This window comes from Eublepharis macularius, chromosome 1 (genome assembly GCF_028583425.1).
Source record: "Eublepharis macularius isolate TG4126 chromosome 1, MPM_Emac_v1.0, whole genome shotgun sequence".
In the NCBI taxonomy this organism is placed as follows: domain Eukaryota; kingdom Metazoa; phylum Chordata; class Lepidosauria; order Squamata; family Eublepharidae; genus Eublepharis; species Eublepharis macularius.
This window is the reverse complement of record NC_072790.1, coordinates 236,979,565-236,995,306: the sequence shown is the minus strand read 5'-3', so window position 1 is coordinate 236,995,306 and position 15,742 is coordinate 236,979,565. Positions and strand designations below refer to the sequence as shown.

Sequence of the window (15,742 nt, the reverse complement as noted above, 5' to 3'; positions counted from 1 at the left end):
GTCCGCCAAAAAGATATGAGATCTTGGCAGGCCCGGGTGTCCTCTGACAGAGAGTTCCACCAGGTTGGAGCCAGGACTGAAAAGGCCCTGGCCTTGGTCGAGGCCATCGGGCCTCCCTGGAACCAGGGACCACCAGCAAATTATTATTTGCCAATCTAAGTGTTCTCTGGGGTACATATGGGGAGAGGTGGTCCCGGCCCAGTGATGTGGCCTATTTGAACAGACCTTTGTGTGCTGCCTTTGAAACAAGGACCTTTGAGCCTTTGGAGCAAGCTAAGCCCAGGCATGAACAGATCCAGCAGCCTTCCTGTTCTGAACTGTGTCTTTTTGTTCCCTTCTAGTTTCCATTGATGGTGTGGAGTGGAGTGACATCAAGTTTTTCCAGTTAGCTGCCCAGTGGCCCACTCATGTGAAACACTTCCCTGTCGGACTTTTTGGCTCCAAGCCAGCCTGATGATGGCAGCGTGGCAGCCCCCTCCTGTGTCCTCATCGCTCCACTGCAACGTGGCGTCACGTCTATCCGAACCATCACCCAAACCAGCGCTGTCCCGTGGTCACTTCACCCGTGTCGCATTGCTGTGTGTCAATCTGGTCTCACCAGTGGGGACCAGGCTCTGGTGCCAACAGAGATGCTACGTTTTTGCCTCCAGCCCAGGAGCTGCCGCCGTCTGCTTTCTCATGTTTGCCACCACGTCGTGTTCTGGGTGTCTGGCCTCCGCTTGGGTCAAGCGAATTGTGTCTTGGGAACGGACCCCAAAGGCTTGGATTGTACCAATCACACACTCCCTCCCTTGAGCTGGTGCATCCTCCATGTCTTCCTGAAGAATGTCTTAGAGAACTTGCGGTCCATCAAAAAGTCTGCCTTTGAACGCCGTCATTCTTGTTCTGCATTATAGCTTTGCTGAGCCATGGGAGAGCTACACTGAGCGCGTGCGTTCTCTCTCTCACTCTCACCCTCTCTCAAAGTTCTCCTTTTCAGATTCAGCCTTTCCAGAAGCACAAAGCTGCAGAGGCCACGATGGCAGTTCTATTTCTCAAACTCAACTCTGGCTTGACCTTGCTGTGAGCAGGCTAGGCCTTTTTCCCCATCCTCCACCCCCCTCCTTGTGCTACTACTGCTGGATAAAGCAATACCAGGCTGGGGGAAGAAGCCTTAACATTCATACGAGGTTTTCCACACTTCACCTGGGTGAGAAGAAAAGCTGAAGATTTAGGATGGGAAGTCAGACCTCTCTAGCAGAACTGCCTATCGAGAACTGTTATACACTTATAATAATCCTTTCTTGCAATACTTCGTAAACTGAGCAATTGAGATAACTAATTCTTCCCTGCAAAGCGCTGGTTTTTTTAAAAAAAGATCCTTGAGGAGTGAGTGTGGCCCAGTATCTATCCACCAGCCTCTTGCAGGCATTATTTAATGGGGGGGGGCATCTACTTTGCAGGAAAAGGTCCCCTTTCACTAGTATTCACTAGTATGCTAGTATTTCACTAGCATTACAGTGGGGTGTGGGGTGGGGAGATTGTCTACCACTTTGGGCGGAGGGATAGCTCCAGTTAACGGATGAGCAGTATAACTTGTGCTTAGTGGTACTGCTGAGGGTTGAGACCCATGCAAGCTCTCAGCCTGCAGCTTTCCCCCCTTCACTCTTGAGGCAGCCTGCTGTGATGCATCCACCCCGCAAGGATGCTTTCGTCCACCTCTCCACAGAAACTACAGTCTCTTTGTCACAGCCGTTTCTGAGGTGGAGAGGAGAAGGGGAACACCCCGGCAGCCTGTCCCGTCTTTTCAACATGTTTTTTAAAAAGCAGGTTTGTGCTGTGGCTCCTCTGGGGGCCGTCTGTGCCATACCAGATGTTGCAGACCTTGCCAAACAATCCCTCTTCCAAAGTGTCTGCTGCCATTCAGGAGCGAGCAGCCTTTGTCCACCAAATTCCCCGTTAAGGAAGCGGACTGAATATCAGCACTGGGTTTTGGACCCTCAGCCTCGTGATGGCCTGCTAGTGGTTCAGGGCTGCAGAACGGCAGGTGTTTTGAAGCAGGTGGGTCAGGTGGGGGCTGCTTCTCTGTAGCATGCCTGTACTTTGAAGGGCATTTTTGTGTGTGTGTGGTGAGAGCTCTTTCCCCCAGATGCTTTCTCTCCCCTGCCCATATCTAAGCATCGCTCCTGTTTGTCACTTATAGCTCTAGTTTTAGTAAAAACTGAGCAAAAATGCTCCCTGAAGATGGTGTGCCAGGATGCAGAAGGGCATTCCTGTGCCTACTTGAACTTCCAAACTTTTTGCCATCAGATGCCTCCCATGTCCTAGATCTGGAGGGCATGCCAAGATCTTTCCTACCCTAAACCTGTTTCTGACCAGCAATTAAGGTGCCGGGGTAGCCTCTGTTAATGTGCTTTTTGACACCACGATATCAGTCCACTTTACTGGCTGATAAAGCAACTCTGAAACACAGGAGATGGGAATGGCTTTGACAGGAAATGGGTCATACAGCCCACAGTCGCTTTCCCAGCCGTCCAGTTTCTGTATCTGCTTGTCTTTTCAGAGGTCCCCAAATGTGGCTCTGTGTGGTTGGGGTGGAGCCGTGTGTCCCTGAGAATGATTTCATTGGTTTCTGAGGAGTTAGACGGAAGGAGAGAAAACGAATGATCAAGAGCAAGGTTCTCTGCTTCCTAGACTAAAAGAGGAGAATCTCTGCCCTTCTTTTCTTTGTGCTTATTTCTCCCCAAGGCCACGGCCTTGAGACCGGATCTTGTCATGAGCTGTTTGTTGTGACAGAGACAAGATATAAGTATCTCCCTTTGTTTTATGGCTGGTCGATCTTTTTCCCTCGGTGAGGGGTCTGGTGGCAGTACATGACACCACAGACTTCTTTTTAAAAAGATTCCTTCCCTTGGTTCCTGCTGCCGGGATTGAAGCTATAAGGCACAGCTTTGCTTGTCAGACTCCAATTTTCCCTGGATCCCAGGGGACATTCTCAGACCCTCAAGGTGAAATTGACCTTGTGCAATTGACTTGTTGTGCTTCTCCCTGAGCTGCAAATCCGGGGGTGGGGGGGGATGTTACTAATCCAGCTGGCCTTGGTGCATAGGCTATCTTCTGTCTTGAACTAGATCCCCTGCCCCCTCCCCGTGTCTGATTATTGAAGAAACTCGTCCTAAAACATTCCAGCATGTCACTTATCCCCTGGGGGTTTGGGGCAGCTGCTTCCTTGGCATGAAAAGTGTGTGTGGTGTGCGCGCGTGCGTGTGGAGCAGAGGGTACTTAAATAAGCACAACTCTCAATATTCTTCACCCCACTTGCTCTGCAGAAATGTTGTCTTTGCATAGAATTTTTCCCCTCCTCTTACCCTCAACAAACAATTGCTATTCTTATCCCCGTTGTTTCAGAGCAAGGGTGGAAGAGAACCCCCCTCCCATGCCTGTCTGTCCAAAATCAAGGGGAGGGGAGACATTCCAAGGCCCAGCGCGAAGCTCAGTTCCTCACCTGCTTCACCACACAGCCAGCACCCGGGACTCCTTGGCACTTTGCCACGGGCCAGGGTGGTGGTGTCCTCGGGCCTCTTCTTTTCCCTGTCCCAATTTGATGGGTTTTTGTTTTGAGAGCAGATCTCTTTACTTCACGCCTGCACACGTTCTGGTCTACTTTGAACCAAATGCTGCCCACCAACTTTGCCTGGCAGCCCACCTGAAGTGCGAGAAGCCTTTTTTTCTTTGGCTGTGGCTTGTTGGGGGCTGCAAAAATGGATGTCGGGCATCTGCCAAGATGCAATTCATGCCTGGCAGTTCAGATTACCATCTGGGTAGTGGTGGGGGGGGCGGTGAGAGTGCTTGCCGTGAATGGCCAGCAACCAGTAGACTTTTCATTTACCAAGGCTGAGGTCTCGCCAGCTCCTCGGGGTTGCTTTAGCCTTTGGCCAGCCTGTGTCTTCACCCTCATTTCAGCCTCCTGCAGAAGTACAGACAAGCCCCCCCCCCCCCGGCCATGTGCTCATTTATCCAGCTCAGAGCAGGGCCGCCTCACGTGTGTTTGCTGTGCTGCCTACACTCTTTGTGTCTCTGTAGCCTGGCTGTTTAAATCCATGCTTTTGTGGTCTCACAGTTGGAATCAAGAGTCCTGCTTAAAGTCTTTGTCCTGTTACAGTTTATGAACTACTCACAAGTCTGAGGACCGGCCTCAGCTGGCTTGTCTTTCTCTTCCTTTCACGTTAGATTTTCCAGCCTTAGCCCCCCACCCCCACCTTGCAGCTCACAGGGGAGGTTTTTAAAAAAACAACGGCCTGAAGAGCTCTGATGCAGCCACCCTGCAGCTGTTTGCTTTGGGCATGTGTGCCTGCGCAACTGTCCTCCCTGCCCCAAACCCTTCACACGCTGTTACGTTTGTGGAATACAAAGGTCCGGACACCAGAAATGAATTCTCTTGCTGCCATCACAGCCCTTTGGAGGCGGATGACCTAGAACAATGCAGATGCGCCTTCTGGGAAAGAAGGGAGGCTCGAGTGACTGGACCAATGTCTCTCCCGTCCCATTCCAGTTCACGCTTCATGTCTAGCGGAGTAAGCCTTGGGCTTCAGGTAGCCTCTGTGAGGGGCGTGGTCTAGAAGCAGGGGTCCGTGACTTGGCGCCCGAGTCGAGACCACTCCAGGAGCCACGTCGAAGCCCGTGCCCTGTTCCCAGCACCTCCATGCCTGCCACATGAAAGATCCTACCAAAGAGGAAATGACACCCGTGGGGGGTGGGGGGGCAGCTCAGTGGGAGACGCCCGCGAGGACTCTGCAAGAGCTTTGTCCACTGCTTTTGCACATCCCAAGCACTCCCCGCCTCACTCGTTTTCTGACGTCTTTGACTGTTACAGTATGTGGGTCCATGCCAGGGCCGTTGTGTCTCCTGTTTTGCTGTGTGGATTTTGCACATTCTGGAACGTTATTCATCTGATTCAGATTATCTGGATTTTCTGTGTTTCAGCCACTGTACATAAATATGAGTTTTGTATATAATCTCATTTTTTGTAACTGTGTTTAACTTTTTTTTTCCTTTTTGTTTTGGATTGCTGGCCCAAAACATGCCACATTCAGAATCTCTGTCTGGGTTTCGATTTTGGAGCCTTGTTGGTATTTGACACATTTTATTCTGGGGGTCAGTTGTCCCCATCTCCCTATTTTTGGAGTTTTTCATTAAATAAACTGTGTTTTTTTTCTTAACACTTCCCATTCTCAAGTTTGGTCACTTTGTAATTTAATTCTTTCTCAGGGCCCCTCGGACACTATCCAGATTTTGGGGGTGAGGGGAGGATTGGCTGTGAAGACCTAGTGCTCCTTCAGTATCTAAAAGCACATGACAATGATGTTGACCATTTAGTAGAAGTAGAAGGAATAAATGTAAATTGCTGTTTCCTTAAATACAGTAGACTTCGCATTTTGCAAGTATCACACACAAAACTCCACTTTAAAAAAAACTGATATTCACAGAAACTAAATATTCAGTATTGGCAGTATGATTATGGGAAATCCCTTGGGCCTGAACTGCTCTGAGAAAACGTTGGATTGTGCCTTGGGAAGTGCGTATTTAGCAGAAGCAAAATGGGGGGAGTGAGCTGTGGAAATTGGCTTTGCCAAGACTTGAATGTTTCTATCAAATTTTATTTTTTAAATTGCTCTAAGGGGTTTTTGGATGCATGCTCCCCCAAGCAGCATGCAATAAAGATACTTTTGTTGGCTTTAGATGAAATGTAGAATGTCACAACAGGCATCATCTTTAAAAAGGCTTTTCTCGACTGAGGGAACGGGGGATGCCCTATGACCCCACACTTGCCCTTGCAGTTCTCTTTTGGATGTTATCTTGCCAGAATGCGTTTGAACCCATCGGGCGACTAATGTACGGGAAAAATTTAAGTGAGGCAGAATGTAGACAGAGCCTGTATCCCTGATACCTGTGACTTGCAGAAGGGCCTCAGAGCTGCAAATCAAGACGGCCACAGAAGTGTTACGGCTAGGGCTGGATCTGGGTTCAAGTCCCTCACTCTACCAAGAATGAGCTCAATCAGATATTTCCCAATGTCCACTGTACCAAAGTGCTTTTACTTTTATGTGTAGCCAGAGCTGAGTCTCACTGAAATCAGTAGGGCTACTTATTTATTTTTATTTATTTTATTTACGTCATTTATAGTCCGTCTTTCTCACTGAGACTCAAGGCGGATTACACAGTATGAGGTTAATACAATCAGTATCAAGTAAGTACATTTTCATACAATACCATAAGGTAAACATATACAAGTTTAAAGACAGTATTAGCAAGGATCCAAGACATAGTAGAGATACTGAAGCAAAACATAATTCTAGGACTAACAGACAGCACGGAGCGATGGTTGTACATAGGAGTACATATTTAAAGCAGCAGATAATACATGAGGCAAAAATGGCGAAGAATTCTATGACCCCCAACGGGTTACTGAAGCACCTGAGACCCCCCTCCCTACAATATAGCCCTCCCATTTGAGTAAAAAGCCTTTTTGAATAGTTCGGTTTTGCATCGTTTACGGAAAGCCAGGAGAGTGGGGGCTCTTCTGACTTCCTCAGGCAGGTCATTCCACAGGATAGGGGCCACCACAAAGAAAGTCACATCTGGAGGAACCTGGCCTAGAATAGGCCAGAGGTGAAGTAGAAGCACCAGGCACAAGTTTTGAAACGAAGCCGAAGATACCAGTAGCTGCAGTTCTGTGCACACTTGCGCCCCGTTGAACTCAGCAGATTACTTGTTTCTAAGTAAGAAGGCTGACTGGGTGTTTCTTTGCCACTGAGGCACATGTACATGAAGAGTTTGTGGAAAGTATAGGGTTAGGGTATAGAGGCCGGGAGTTTTTGTGCCCAGTCCCTATTTTTCACCCTTTGCCCCAGAGCAGAACCCGTGCAGCCTATTTTCTTCTGCTCCCTCCCAGATTTCTGGGACCAAGTTAAGAGGTAGTCTGCAACCTTTTGTATTTTTCAGGCTAGGCGTAGCTTCCAGTAGTAACATCCCATTCCCTTTGTTGCTTGGAAAAATTATGGCGAACTCGAAAGTTTGCTCGCTTGCGTTTTTTCAGGCATTCTGCTCCTGTTCGACCAAACATTTCCAGACCGGGTTGCCTTTCGAGTTTTCAGGGCCAAGAGATCATCAAGAACCAAAACAAAAAATGCCACCAGCAAAAGAAAAATGCAACGGCGATCACAGCAGAAACAGGACAGAAGAAAGGGAAATCTTGCTGCTTTTCAGAACCTTCTCCCTTAGCTTGCCAACACAGCTTTGCGGCTGTAAACTACAATGCCGCACGATTGCTTCTCTGGTCATGTACAGAGTGTCAACCCCCTCCCCCAATCTTCATCTGATGTTACCAAAGAATGACAGCCTTAGTCTGGTTCATCTAGAACCCAATTTATCTGTCTTTTTGGCTGCCCATGGGATCCGCTACTGCAGACCAACAGGGCAACCCACCTCAAAAGACTTTTACTTAACTTCTGCATCAAAACGGCAGCCGGTCCCACGCCAGGCGTTCCCCTCGGGGAAAAAAACCCGCGCGGGTTCCAAGCCCACTCCCCTTTAAGGCTCTCGGCCGCCTCCCCACACGCGGCTTCTATCTGCCCTCCGACACTAAACGCTCCCTCTCTTCTCCACCTCCCCCCCCCCGCCTTTCCCGTCCTCTCCTTTAAGGCGGTTGTTTTGGGGCGGAGTCGCGCGGGTGCCGGTGCCGCAGTGCATGCCGGGAACGATGAGGCCGCCGGTGGCTGAGGAGAGACCAGAAGCCCTGGCGGGTGGCGGCGGCGGCGGGAGGAGCCCCTGAGAGGAGCCGCGGCAGGGCTGCGCGCGCAGGTAATAGGGGGGGGAGGGGATGGTGCTGAGGGAGTCAGGCTGGGGAGGCGCTGGGGAGGCGCTGGGAGGGGAGGCTGGGACCCCCCCCCATTAGAGGGTGGGAAGGCAAAAGAGGGCCCTCGCCTGAAATTGAGAGATCAAGCAAGGTTATTGGGGGGGGGGGGGCGTCCTAATGATGATGTGGGGGGTCAGAAGGGGTGTGTGAAGTAGTTAAGAGGGAATGATTCCCCCCCCCCCCAGATAAAAGAGGGATTAAGTGGGAACTGAGTCAGAGGGGGGTGTTAGAAGCATCCTCTAAATAGAATGGGGGTAGCTAAAGCCCTGGAAATGGTTTCTTACATAGAAACAAGAGATGGCAGGCGGGTAGGGAGTGAGTGAGTGGGTAATTATAGAGAAAGGGAATTGGGGGGGTCACTGGAGCTTCCTTCAAGAAGGTATATTAGGACAGCAGGATTGGAGTCCAGTAGCACCTCAGAGACCCACAAGATTTTCTGGGTCGGAGCTCTCCAGGGTCGAAGCTTCTTTCAGAATTATTAGGACAGGAACACACACCCGCAGTCCGGAAAATGAGAGGTCTGGAAGGGGCTGGGTGATTTTTCTCCATGCAAGTTTTGAGTATCTTCCATCTCAGAAAAGGGGGGAGGTTAGGTAGAAGTGCCCTCCCTTCAAAGGGATTCTCCCACACAGGAAAATGAGGGAAGGGGGTGAATTCTTTTAAGCAAGGTGAATATGAAGCTTCTTCCCCCAAAGAGCTGTGTGTGAGGTAAAGAAAACCCCAAGATGCCAAAAGGGATCCCCCACAGCAAAATGTGCAGGGCTTGGATAAGGGATGATTCCGTCCCCCATATACGAGCTATGAAAGCTTAAAAGAGGTATAAGGGGTATTAGAGGGACTGCTAAGTGCAGAAGAGCCCCTCAGTCAAAAAGTCCATCATGCATAAATGGAATGTCCCGCCGGGATGAGTCAAGCTGGAAATAAAGAGCCAATTATAGCATCCTGCAAAAAAATGGAGAGGAGATTTAGGAAAGAGTATCCCCCAACAGATGAAGGGTGCTGATGGTAAAAAGGTCTTCTGAAATACAGGATCTATGTAGCATATGTCTTCTAGGCAAGAAGAAAGTAGAGAGCCATCCCCAACCAAAAGTTAAGAGATGGTTTCTCTTTCCATAAGGAATGGGGAGCTAGAAAGCATCTCCCCAGGAACAAAAGGTTTGGCAGATCAGAGACCACCTCCCCAAAAAGAGGAGAGGGAATCTAAGATTTTCTTTTCCATGAAGAATGTGTATGCAGTTTAGAGAATCCCCATTCAAAAAGTGAGGCAGATATCTAGAGCCCCCTCCCAGCATTACGCATGCCCCAATGTTAACAGCAGAGCAAAGGCTTTTCTTCCCTCAACATCTTCAAGGAGAAGGAGGAACCACATATTCCAGGAGGAAGAGTGATGTGTAATTGAAGGCTTTTTAAAGCAGAAGGGGTGGGTGCCCCTCAACTGGGGGGGCTGCAGAACCTCTCCAAGAAAGTAACAAAGATGGAGGGATTCAGAGCCTGAGAAAATCAAGAAGGGGGCAAAGCAGGAAAGCCCTTTAGAAGGGGATTCTGGGGTCATTGAAAGAGGAGGTCACTCTCCTAGTCTGGGTCTGTGATATTGGTGATACAGAAGAGAGTGTCTTCAACCTTAACAGTGAAATCCTTAGCAGAATTACTCCAGTCTAACCCCATAGGCTTAGACTGGAGTAACTCTGCTAAGGATTTTACTATACGAGAGGTTCTCCAAAGTCAAAGAAGAGAAGGGGAGGGAAGCTCCTCAATCTGAGACAAGGGGAGGAAGAAATAGCTGCAACAGACTGAAGGGAGGGGAGAACGTCCCTCCAAAAAATTGCAGGTGAAGGGTTCAGGGAATCAGTGCAGGGTCAGCAGCACGGGGGAGAACTGAATAGGGGAGTGGGAAAGCTGGTAGACTGGAAGAGCAAAGCATTCTGTTTTGCTCTTTGCCCCCCCCCCCAAATTCCCTTGAAATCTAACAAGGGCTAGGCTGAAGCGGGGGAGGCTTGTATGGCTTTCTAGGATGGAAATTCTTGGCCTGGTCTCAGTCTGGAGTGCTTGCCTGCATCTCATGCTTAAAATTTTTGGGTGAGAGTGATGCTGTTTTGTAAGTGGGACTTGTAGGTGGGGAGGGGGTCTGGTCTGTCTTCATGGTGACGTAAGAGCTGATGTTCAGAAGGTTGACGTTCACGTGCACTTGATAAGTCAAAAGGATTTTTAATATGGAAAAAAACAAATCCAGTTTGTACCATTTCCCATTCATCTAGGGAGTATTTTGAAAAAACTGTGGAGGTTGGGAAGAGAATGTGAAGGACATGTGATAACTTGGATGAGAAAGAGCCCTGAGCGGACAGGCAGTGCTTCTGATGACACGTTTTGGGGTGGACGGTCACCTTCTCCCACTGTTGTCATAGCCTGATAGCCGGAAAAACTTGTGGCCCTCTATTGCCCTTAAATATCTCAAGGAGACAGGGAGATGTTGCTGTGTTGCAGAGGCCTGAAGCTGAAATGACGTAGGGGATGAGAGAGGGAGACGTTCCTGTCTAAACCAATAGGGCTTGAGGCAGTGAAAAAATGCTTACATTTCGTTAAGAGTCCTCTAGATTCCCGTTAAGACGCTTGGACTTCTGAGTGGGGTTTCTTGGGGTGGGGAGGACCGCTGGATCAAAGCAGGCGGTTAGGAATGGAGTGTAAAAGCTTCGAGTGCTTCTACTTGTGGATGGGGGCGAAGGGGGAGGCCCACCCCTCCTTGTGCTGCAGCTGGAGTTTGGCTGGTGGGCACGGGACTCTCACGCCGCATTGCGTCTCTCTTGTCGGGGCCTGAGCCAGCCGCCTGCTGGGGGGAGCCGAGAACTGCAGTGACAGCCGGACACGAGGAGGAGGAGAGGGGAGGGGAGGGGAGGCCTTCCGCAATTCCTAAAATGCTGGAAGTCTGAGTCGGCCAGTGAGGAAATCCTTTGTCTCTCCAGATTCCTGTGGGCCTAGCTATCATTACTCAGTGCTGAATAATTGCAACTCTCTGTGTTGTTTCAAATATCCCAAGGTTGAGCTTGGGCCATACAGAACAGGTTCTGGAGCTTGAGGCTTACATCAAAGAGTCAGAGCCTAGCCCGGTCTGATGCAGGTCACTTGGTGTGGGGAAAGCAGGCCTACAGAGAACTGCTGTAGCACAGCGGTTAAGTGTTTCAGCTGTGAATCAGCACTCTGCTGGTTCGAATCCCACTACTGCCATGAGCTCAGTCGGTGGCCTTGGGGAAACCACTCCTCTCTGCCTCAGCTCCCCAGCTGTATTGTGGGGATAATAATAACACTGACTTGTTCATAGCTCTGGGTGAAGCACTAATCTGTGTAGAAGAGAAGTATATAAGCACAGTTATTGTTATTAATATCAAATGGCAAATCTCAAGTAGATTACATGCATTTGTAACAAGGAGGGGGCATGGCTCAGTGGCCGTTTGTATGCATACAAAGCCACTGCCAACAACAATAGGCTGGGTGGAGTAATTATTATTGGGAGGCTCCTAGCTCAGGCATGAAGTATGATTCCTAGCATGTGCTTTTATCCCGCCCTTCCTCTAAAGAGCTCAGAGCAGCATATGTTGTTCTTCCTAATTTTATATGATACAGTGCATACAGACAGATCTTTTTAAGGCAAGATCTGTTCATTCAGTTATTCAAAGCATTTTTACTCTGCCTCTAGTTCAAAGTTCATTGTCGTTCTTCTGTGCAGTCCCACATTGGGACTGCACATGAATGCAGGCCTGCTGATAGAGAATTTTCTTTAGCTTCTTTAGAGCTCCATTAGGGGCCGCTTCTCCTCAGTCATGTAGAGTCCCATTTTCCTGCCTAAACAGGCACATGTGACTAGAAAGGAGGAGTGGCCCCTTCCCTCAGTTCTCCTGAGCCACTGCAACCCAATGGACATAGCCAGAAAGTTCACAGCGGGGCAGGATGGAGGGTTTTGTGCCTGCACAGAAGAACTCGATGAACAATACTTACAGGTATGTACAATCCTGTTTTCATCATCGTTCTTCGGTGCAGTCCCACATTGGGTTCATCTGCCACTCTGGGCCATCATTCCAGATCTGGATCCATGGCTTTGTCCAGGTCGGCAGCGAGATTGGATTTGACCTCCCCACAGCCTCGTGCATCACTTGCTCCATTGGCTCTGAGACATTTGTCAGAACCACCAAGGAAAAACTCTGTAAATGCTCATCCTGCTCAGAGTCAAACCTCGTTTGGAGTCGACCCTTTCGTGAAGATCCAAAGCACGATGACGTGGTCCTTGTTCCTCCTAGGACCGCATCCCCACCCCTGCATTCCACTGAGCGCTCCCTGTCAGAAGGAGAGCTCCTAGAAGTTGAGGTGTCTCAGCCTTGGCCGCAAGGTGACTGGAGACGTGAGTCTAGTATGGATCCAGACTCCTTCTCTGAAGAGGAACCGGCCCCTATTATGGATCCGAGGTTGGGTCAGACTCGGAGAGATTCTTAGAGGGCTTGCTCATCAGCCCTGGTTACAGCGTAACTATTGTGGATCCGACCATCAGCGTTCATCAGAACTGAGGATCTCCAGGATCATTGGTCAGTTAAAGCCCTGTCTTTGCACATTGACCTCTTAGAACTCAGGTCCATCCACTTTGCTCTCCTCTCTTTTACAGCTTTTCTCTGAAAGAGAGAGGTGCACTTCCACAAAGACAACACCACTACTAGGTACTACATCAGCAAACAGGGAGATACAGTGTTGGCCCTTTGTATGGAGGCTTCAGCCATCTGGAATGGAGCAGTTGTCGACAATGTGTCCTTACATGCGATCCATATTGCTAGATCGGACAATTTCAGAGTGGATGTTGATCTCTGAACGATTCATATTTCAACAATGGGGTGTTCCCGAGGTAGACGTATTGCCACGGCTTCCAACGCTCCTAATTTTCACATTGGCAACTATGAGGCCATTATGGCCAGATATGGGACAAAATTGGCCTTTACCTAAACCTAGATGAAAAACAGCATCTGGCAAAGATCCTGCAAGGAGAAGCTATCAGGCTGTCCAAGCAACAAATTAATACTGTAAGGCACATTGGGAATTGTTCCACCAGAGCCGTGGCCTCCACCATTGTAAGTTGCAGGCATCCATGGCTTCGGACCACTGCTTTAGCCCCTCACCACAGACTGCAGGTAGAAGACCTTCCCTTTGTGGGGACAGATATTTTCTGATGCACTACAGACAATGCACTGAAAAAGATTAAAGATAATAAGGTGACAACTCGTTCTTTAGGAATCACTCCTGTCTATCCGAATCCTTATAGACGCTGGTTCCCTGTGAGATCATACCTGCATTATAACCCTAAGTACAATCGGTCCCATACCCAGTCAACCCTTTTCTAAGGGTCACCAGCAGCCTGCCTCTACGGCTGCTCCTGCCCACCCTTGCAGGTGGTACTTCCACTCCAAATCCAAGGATGGTTCCTGCTCTCCTAGGGAACAGTCCGGCTCTAACAAATAGGGCTTTTGATTCCAAGCTGTCTTTCCCCAGCCCTCCCAGTCAGTTGCTTCCCCTATTAACCTGGGAGGCAATCACTTGAGAGTCCTGGGCGTTGTCCATAGTCCAGCATGGTTACTACCTAGAGTTCCAGTCTGTTCCTTCCGACATCCCCCCACCGTCGAATTCCCCGCTACTTCCGAACTTACTCTTGGAGGAAGTGCAGACCCTGTTGCTGAAACAGGCTACAGAACCGGTTCCATCCCACAGTTCCGATAGAGTTTTCTCCCACTACTTCATGGTGGACAAAAAAGTCAGGGGGCTCCTGCCCTATTTTAGACCTTCACTTCCTGAACTAGTTACTAGGAAGTTCAGAATGTTATCATTAAGAGATGTTTTACTCCTGTTGGGAAATCCCGTTTGGTTTGTTACTGTCAGTTTAAAAGACACATACTTCCATATTCCAATAAATGTTCACTACAAAAAGTTCCTTTGTTTTCAATGGGGATCCCAAAGGTAGCAGTACAAAGTTCTCCCTTTCAGCCTCTCCTCTGCCCCTCTGTTTTTTACCAAGGTTATGGCAGTTGTGGTCAGACCTCAGGGAAAGAGGGTATAAAATTTTTCCCTATCTCAACAACTGGCTTCTAGTGGGTCAGACCAGGGAATCCCTGTCTCAACCCACTTCCCTAGTCCTGGGAGTCCTCCATCAGTTAAGCCTGAGAGTCAACATGGAGAAGTCATCTCTCATTCCCCGCCAAAATGTAATGTTTGTAGGGGCAGTGTTGGATTCTTCTCTAACCTGAGCCTCTCCCACCTCGGAGAGGATAGAAAGGTTCCTGCTCACACTGAACAAAGCGTGTTCATTCAGACACCAAAGCGCAAAGCAAATTCAAAAATTGTTAGGTTTCATGGCATCTCTGACTTTGATAGTCCCATTCGCCAGACTTCGGCTTCGCCCATGACAAAACTGGTACGTCAGAGTTTTCCACATTACCAGAACCCGTACAAGCGGTTCTCAATTCCGAGGATAATCCACAGGTCCCTGGGTTGGCGGAGTGACAGATGGAACCTGTGGGGACACCTTTTGGTTATTTCCCAGTTCTCATTTCCATTTACACAGACGCCTCCCTGTTGGGGTGGAGGTTATATTCCAGGACCAATGAAGTGAAGGAGGTTTGGTCCCGCCAGGAGTCCAATATGCACATCAACCAGCTATAGCTCAGGGTAATACGGTATGTGCTGAAAGCTCTGTTCCACCTAGTGGAAGGCAAGAATGTCCAGGAGGGACAGCTTCTGTAACTATTGTTCATCGTACCTGTAACTATTGTTCGAGTTCTTCTGTGCAGGCACACATCCCTTCCTGCTGCCCTGCTGTCCATTAGGTTACGGCGGTCCAGAGAACTGAGGGAAGGGGCCGCTCTTCCTCTCTAGTCACATGCCTGTTTAGGCAGGAAAATGGGACTCTACGTGACTGAGGAGGAGCAGCCCCTAATGGAACTCTAAAGAAGCTAAAGAAAATTCTCTTGTCAGCAGGCCTGTGCGCATGCGCAGTCCCAATGTATGCCTGTACAGAACTTGACGAACAGTAGTTACAAGTATGTACAACCCTGTTTTCTCCAAATAGATTTGAGCTGAGGATGTCTGACCTAATATTCTTAGCCACAAGGCTGGCCCAGGAGCTGAAGGGATTCAGTGCAATCTCAGATAAGCTTGCCACAGCTGACTGCTCCACCTACTTGCACATCCCAGTATTGGGGGCCGACTTTTCTGAAGCTTCTTTACCTGGGCAGGATCTGGCTCCAGCAGTACCTTAAAGACCAACTGTGAGTCTTTAAGATACTTCTGGGCCCATATCTTGCTCTTCGAGTGCAGACTAACAGGACTACCTGGGAAGGCGATTCTTGCCCACTGGTGAGGGGCTGTTTACAGGTTGGGTTTGTCGTGTGCCTTGTGAACCTCTCCCAAGTCTCTTCTCTCCTTGTTTCTTTGGAAGGGCTAGGGATGGCCACCATGTTGTATCTACGTGAGGAGAAGCTGGAGAAGATGAGCCAGGACGAGATCGTGCTGGGCACCAAGGCAGTGGTGCAGGGCCTGGAGACCTTGCGCACCGAGCACCACTCCTTGCTAGCCGCCCTGCTGGACACCGTCAACTGCCTGGAGCAACAGCACGAAACCAGCGCCACCCAGGAGAAGGCGGGCCTCTTGCGCAAGTCCTTGGATGCCATCGAGTTGGGGCTCGGGGAAGCCCAGGTGACGTCTGCCAGGAGCCCCAAAGGGTAGCCAGTCTGTGGGCCATGCAGTGGGAGGGAACAGGATTGGCAGAAGCCAGCAAGCTGATGCCTGGGTAGGGGGATAGCCTCTGCTCTTGCTTTTTAAAGAATG

The 15,742-nt window shown here is 49.4% G+C and overlaps 2 protein-coding genes across 4 annotated transcripts in view; both read left to right on the top strand.

Annotated features, from left to right (window-relative positions):
* The window catches only part of PACS1 (phosphofurin acidic cluster sorting protein 1), a 93,598-nt gene extending 88,396 nt beyond the window's left edge, over nucleotides 1–5,202 (top strand). For all 3 annotated transcript variants that reach the window (XM_054994013.1, XM_054994006.1, XM_054994021.1), the window contains exon 24: nucleotides 342–5,202. In XM_054994013.1, the coding sequence (XP_054849988.1) occupies nucleotides 342–454 (113 nt within the window). In that variant the 3' untranslated portion in view covers nucleotides 455–5,202. The remainder of the gene's footprint in view (nucleotides 1–341) is intronic.
* A 2,551-nt stretch (nucleotides 5,203–7,753) lies between these two features.
* The window catches only part of KLC2 (kinesin light chain 2), a 31,467-nt gene continuing 23,478 nt past the window's right edge, over nucleotides 7,754–15,742 (top strand). Inside the window, exons 1-2 of the mRNA XM_054993972.1 lie at nucleotides 7,754–7,839; nucleotides 15,354–15,610. Of these exons, the coding sequence (XP_054849947.1) occupies nucleotides 15,362–15,610 (249 nt within the window). The 5' untranslated portion in view covers nucleotides 7,754–7,839; nucleotides 15,354–15,361. The remainder of the gene's footprint in view (nucleotides 7,840–15,353; nucleotides 15,611–15,742) is intronic.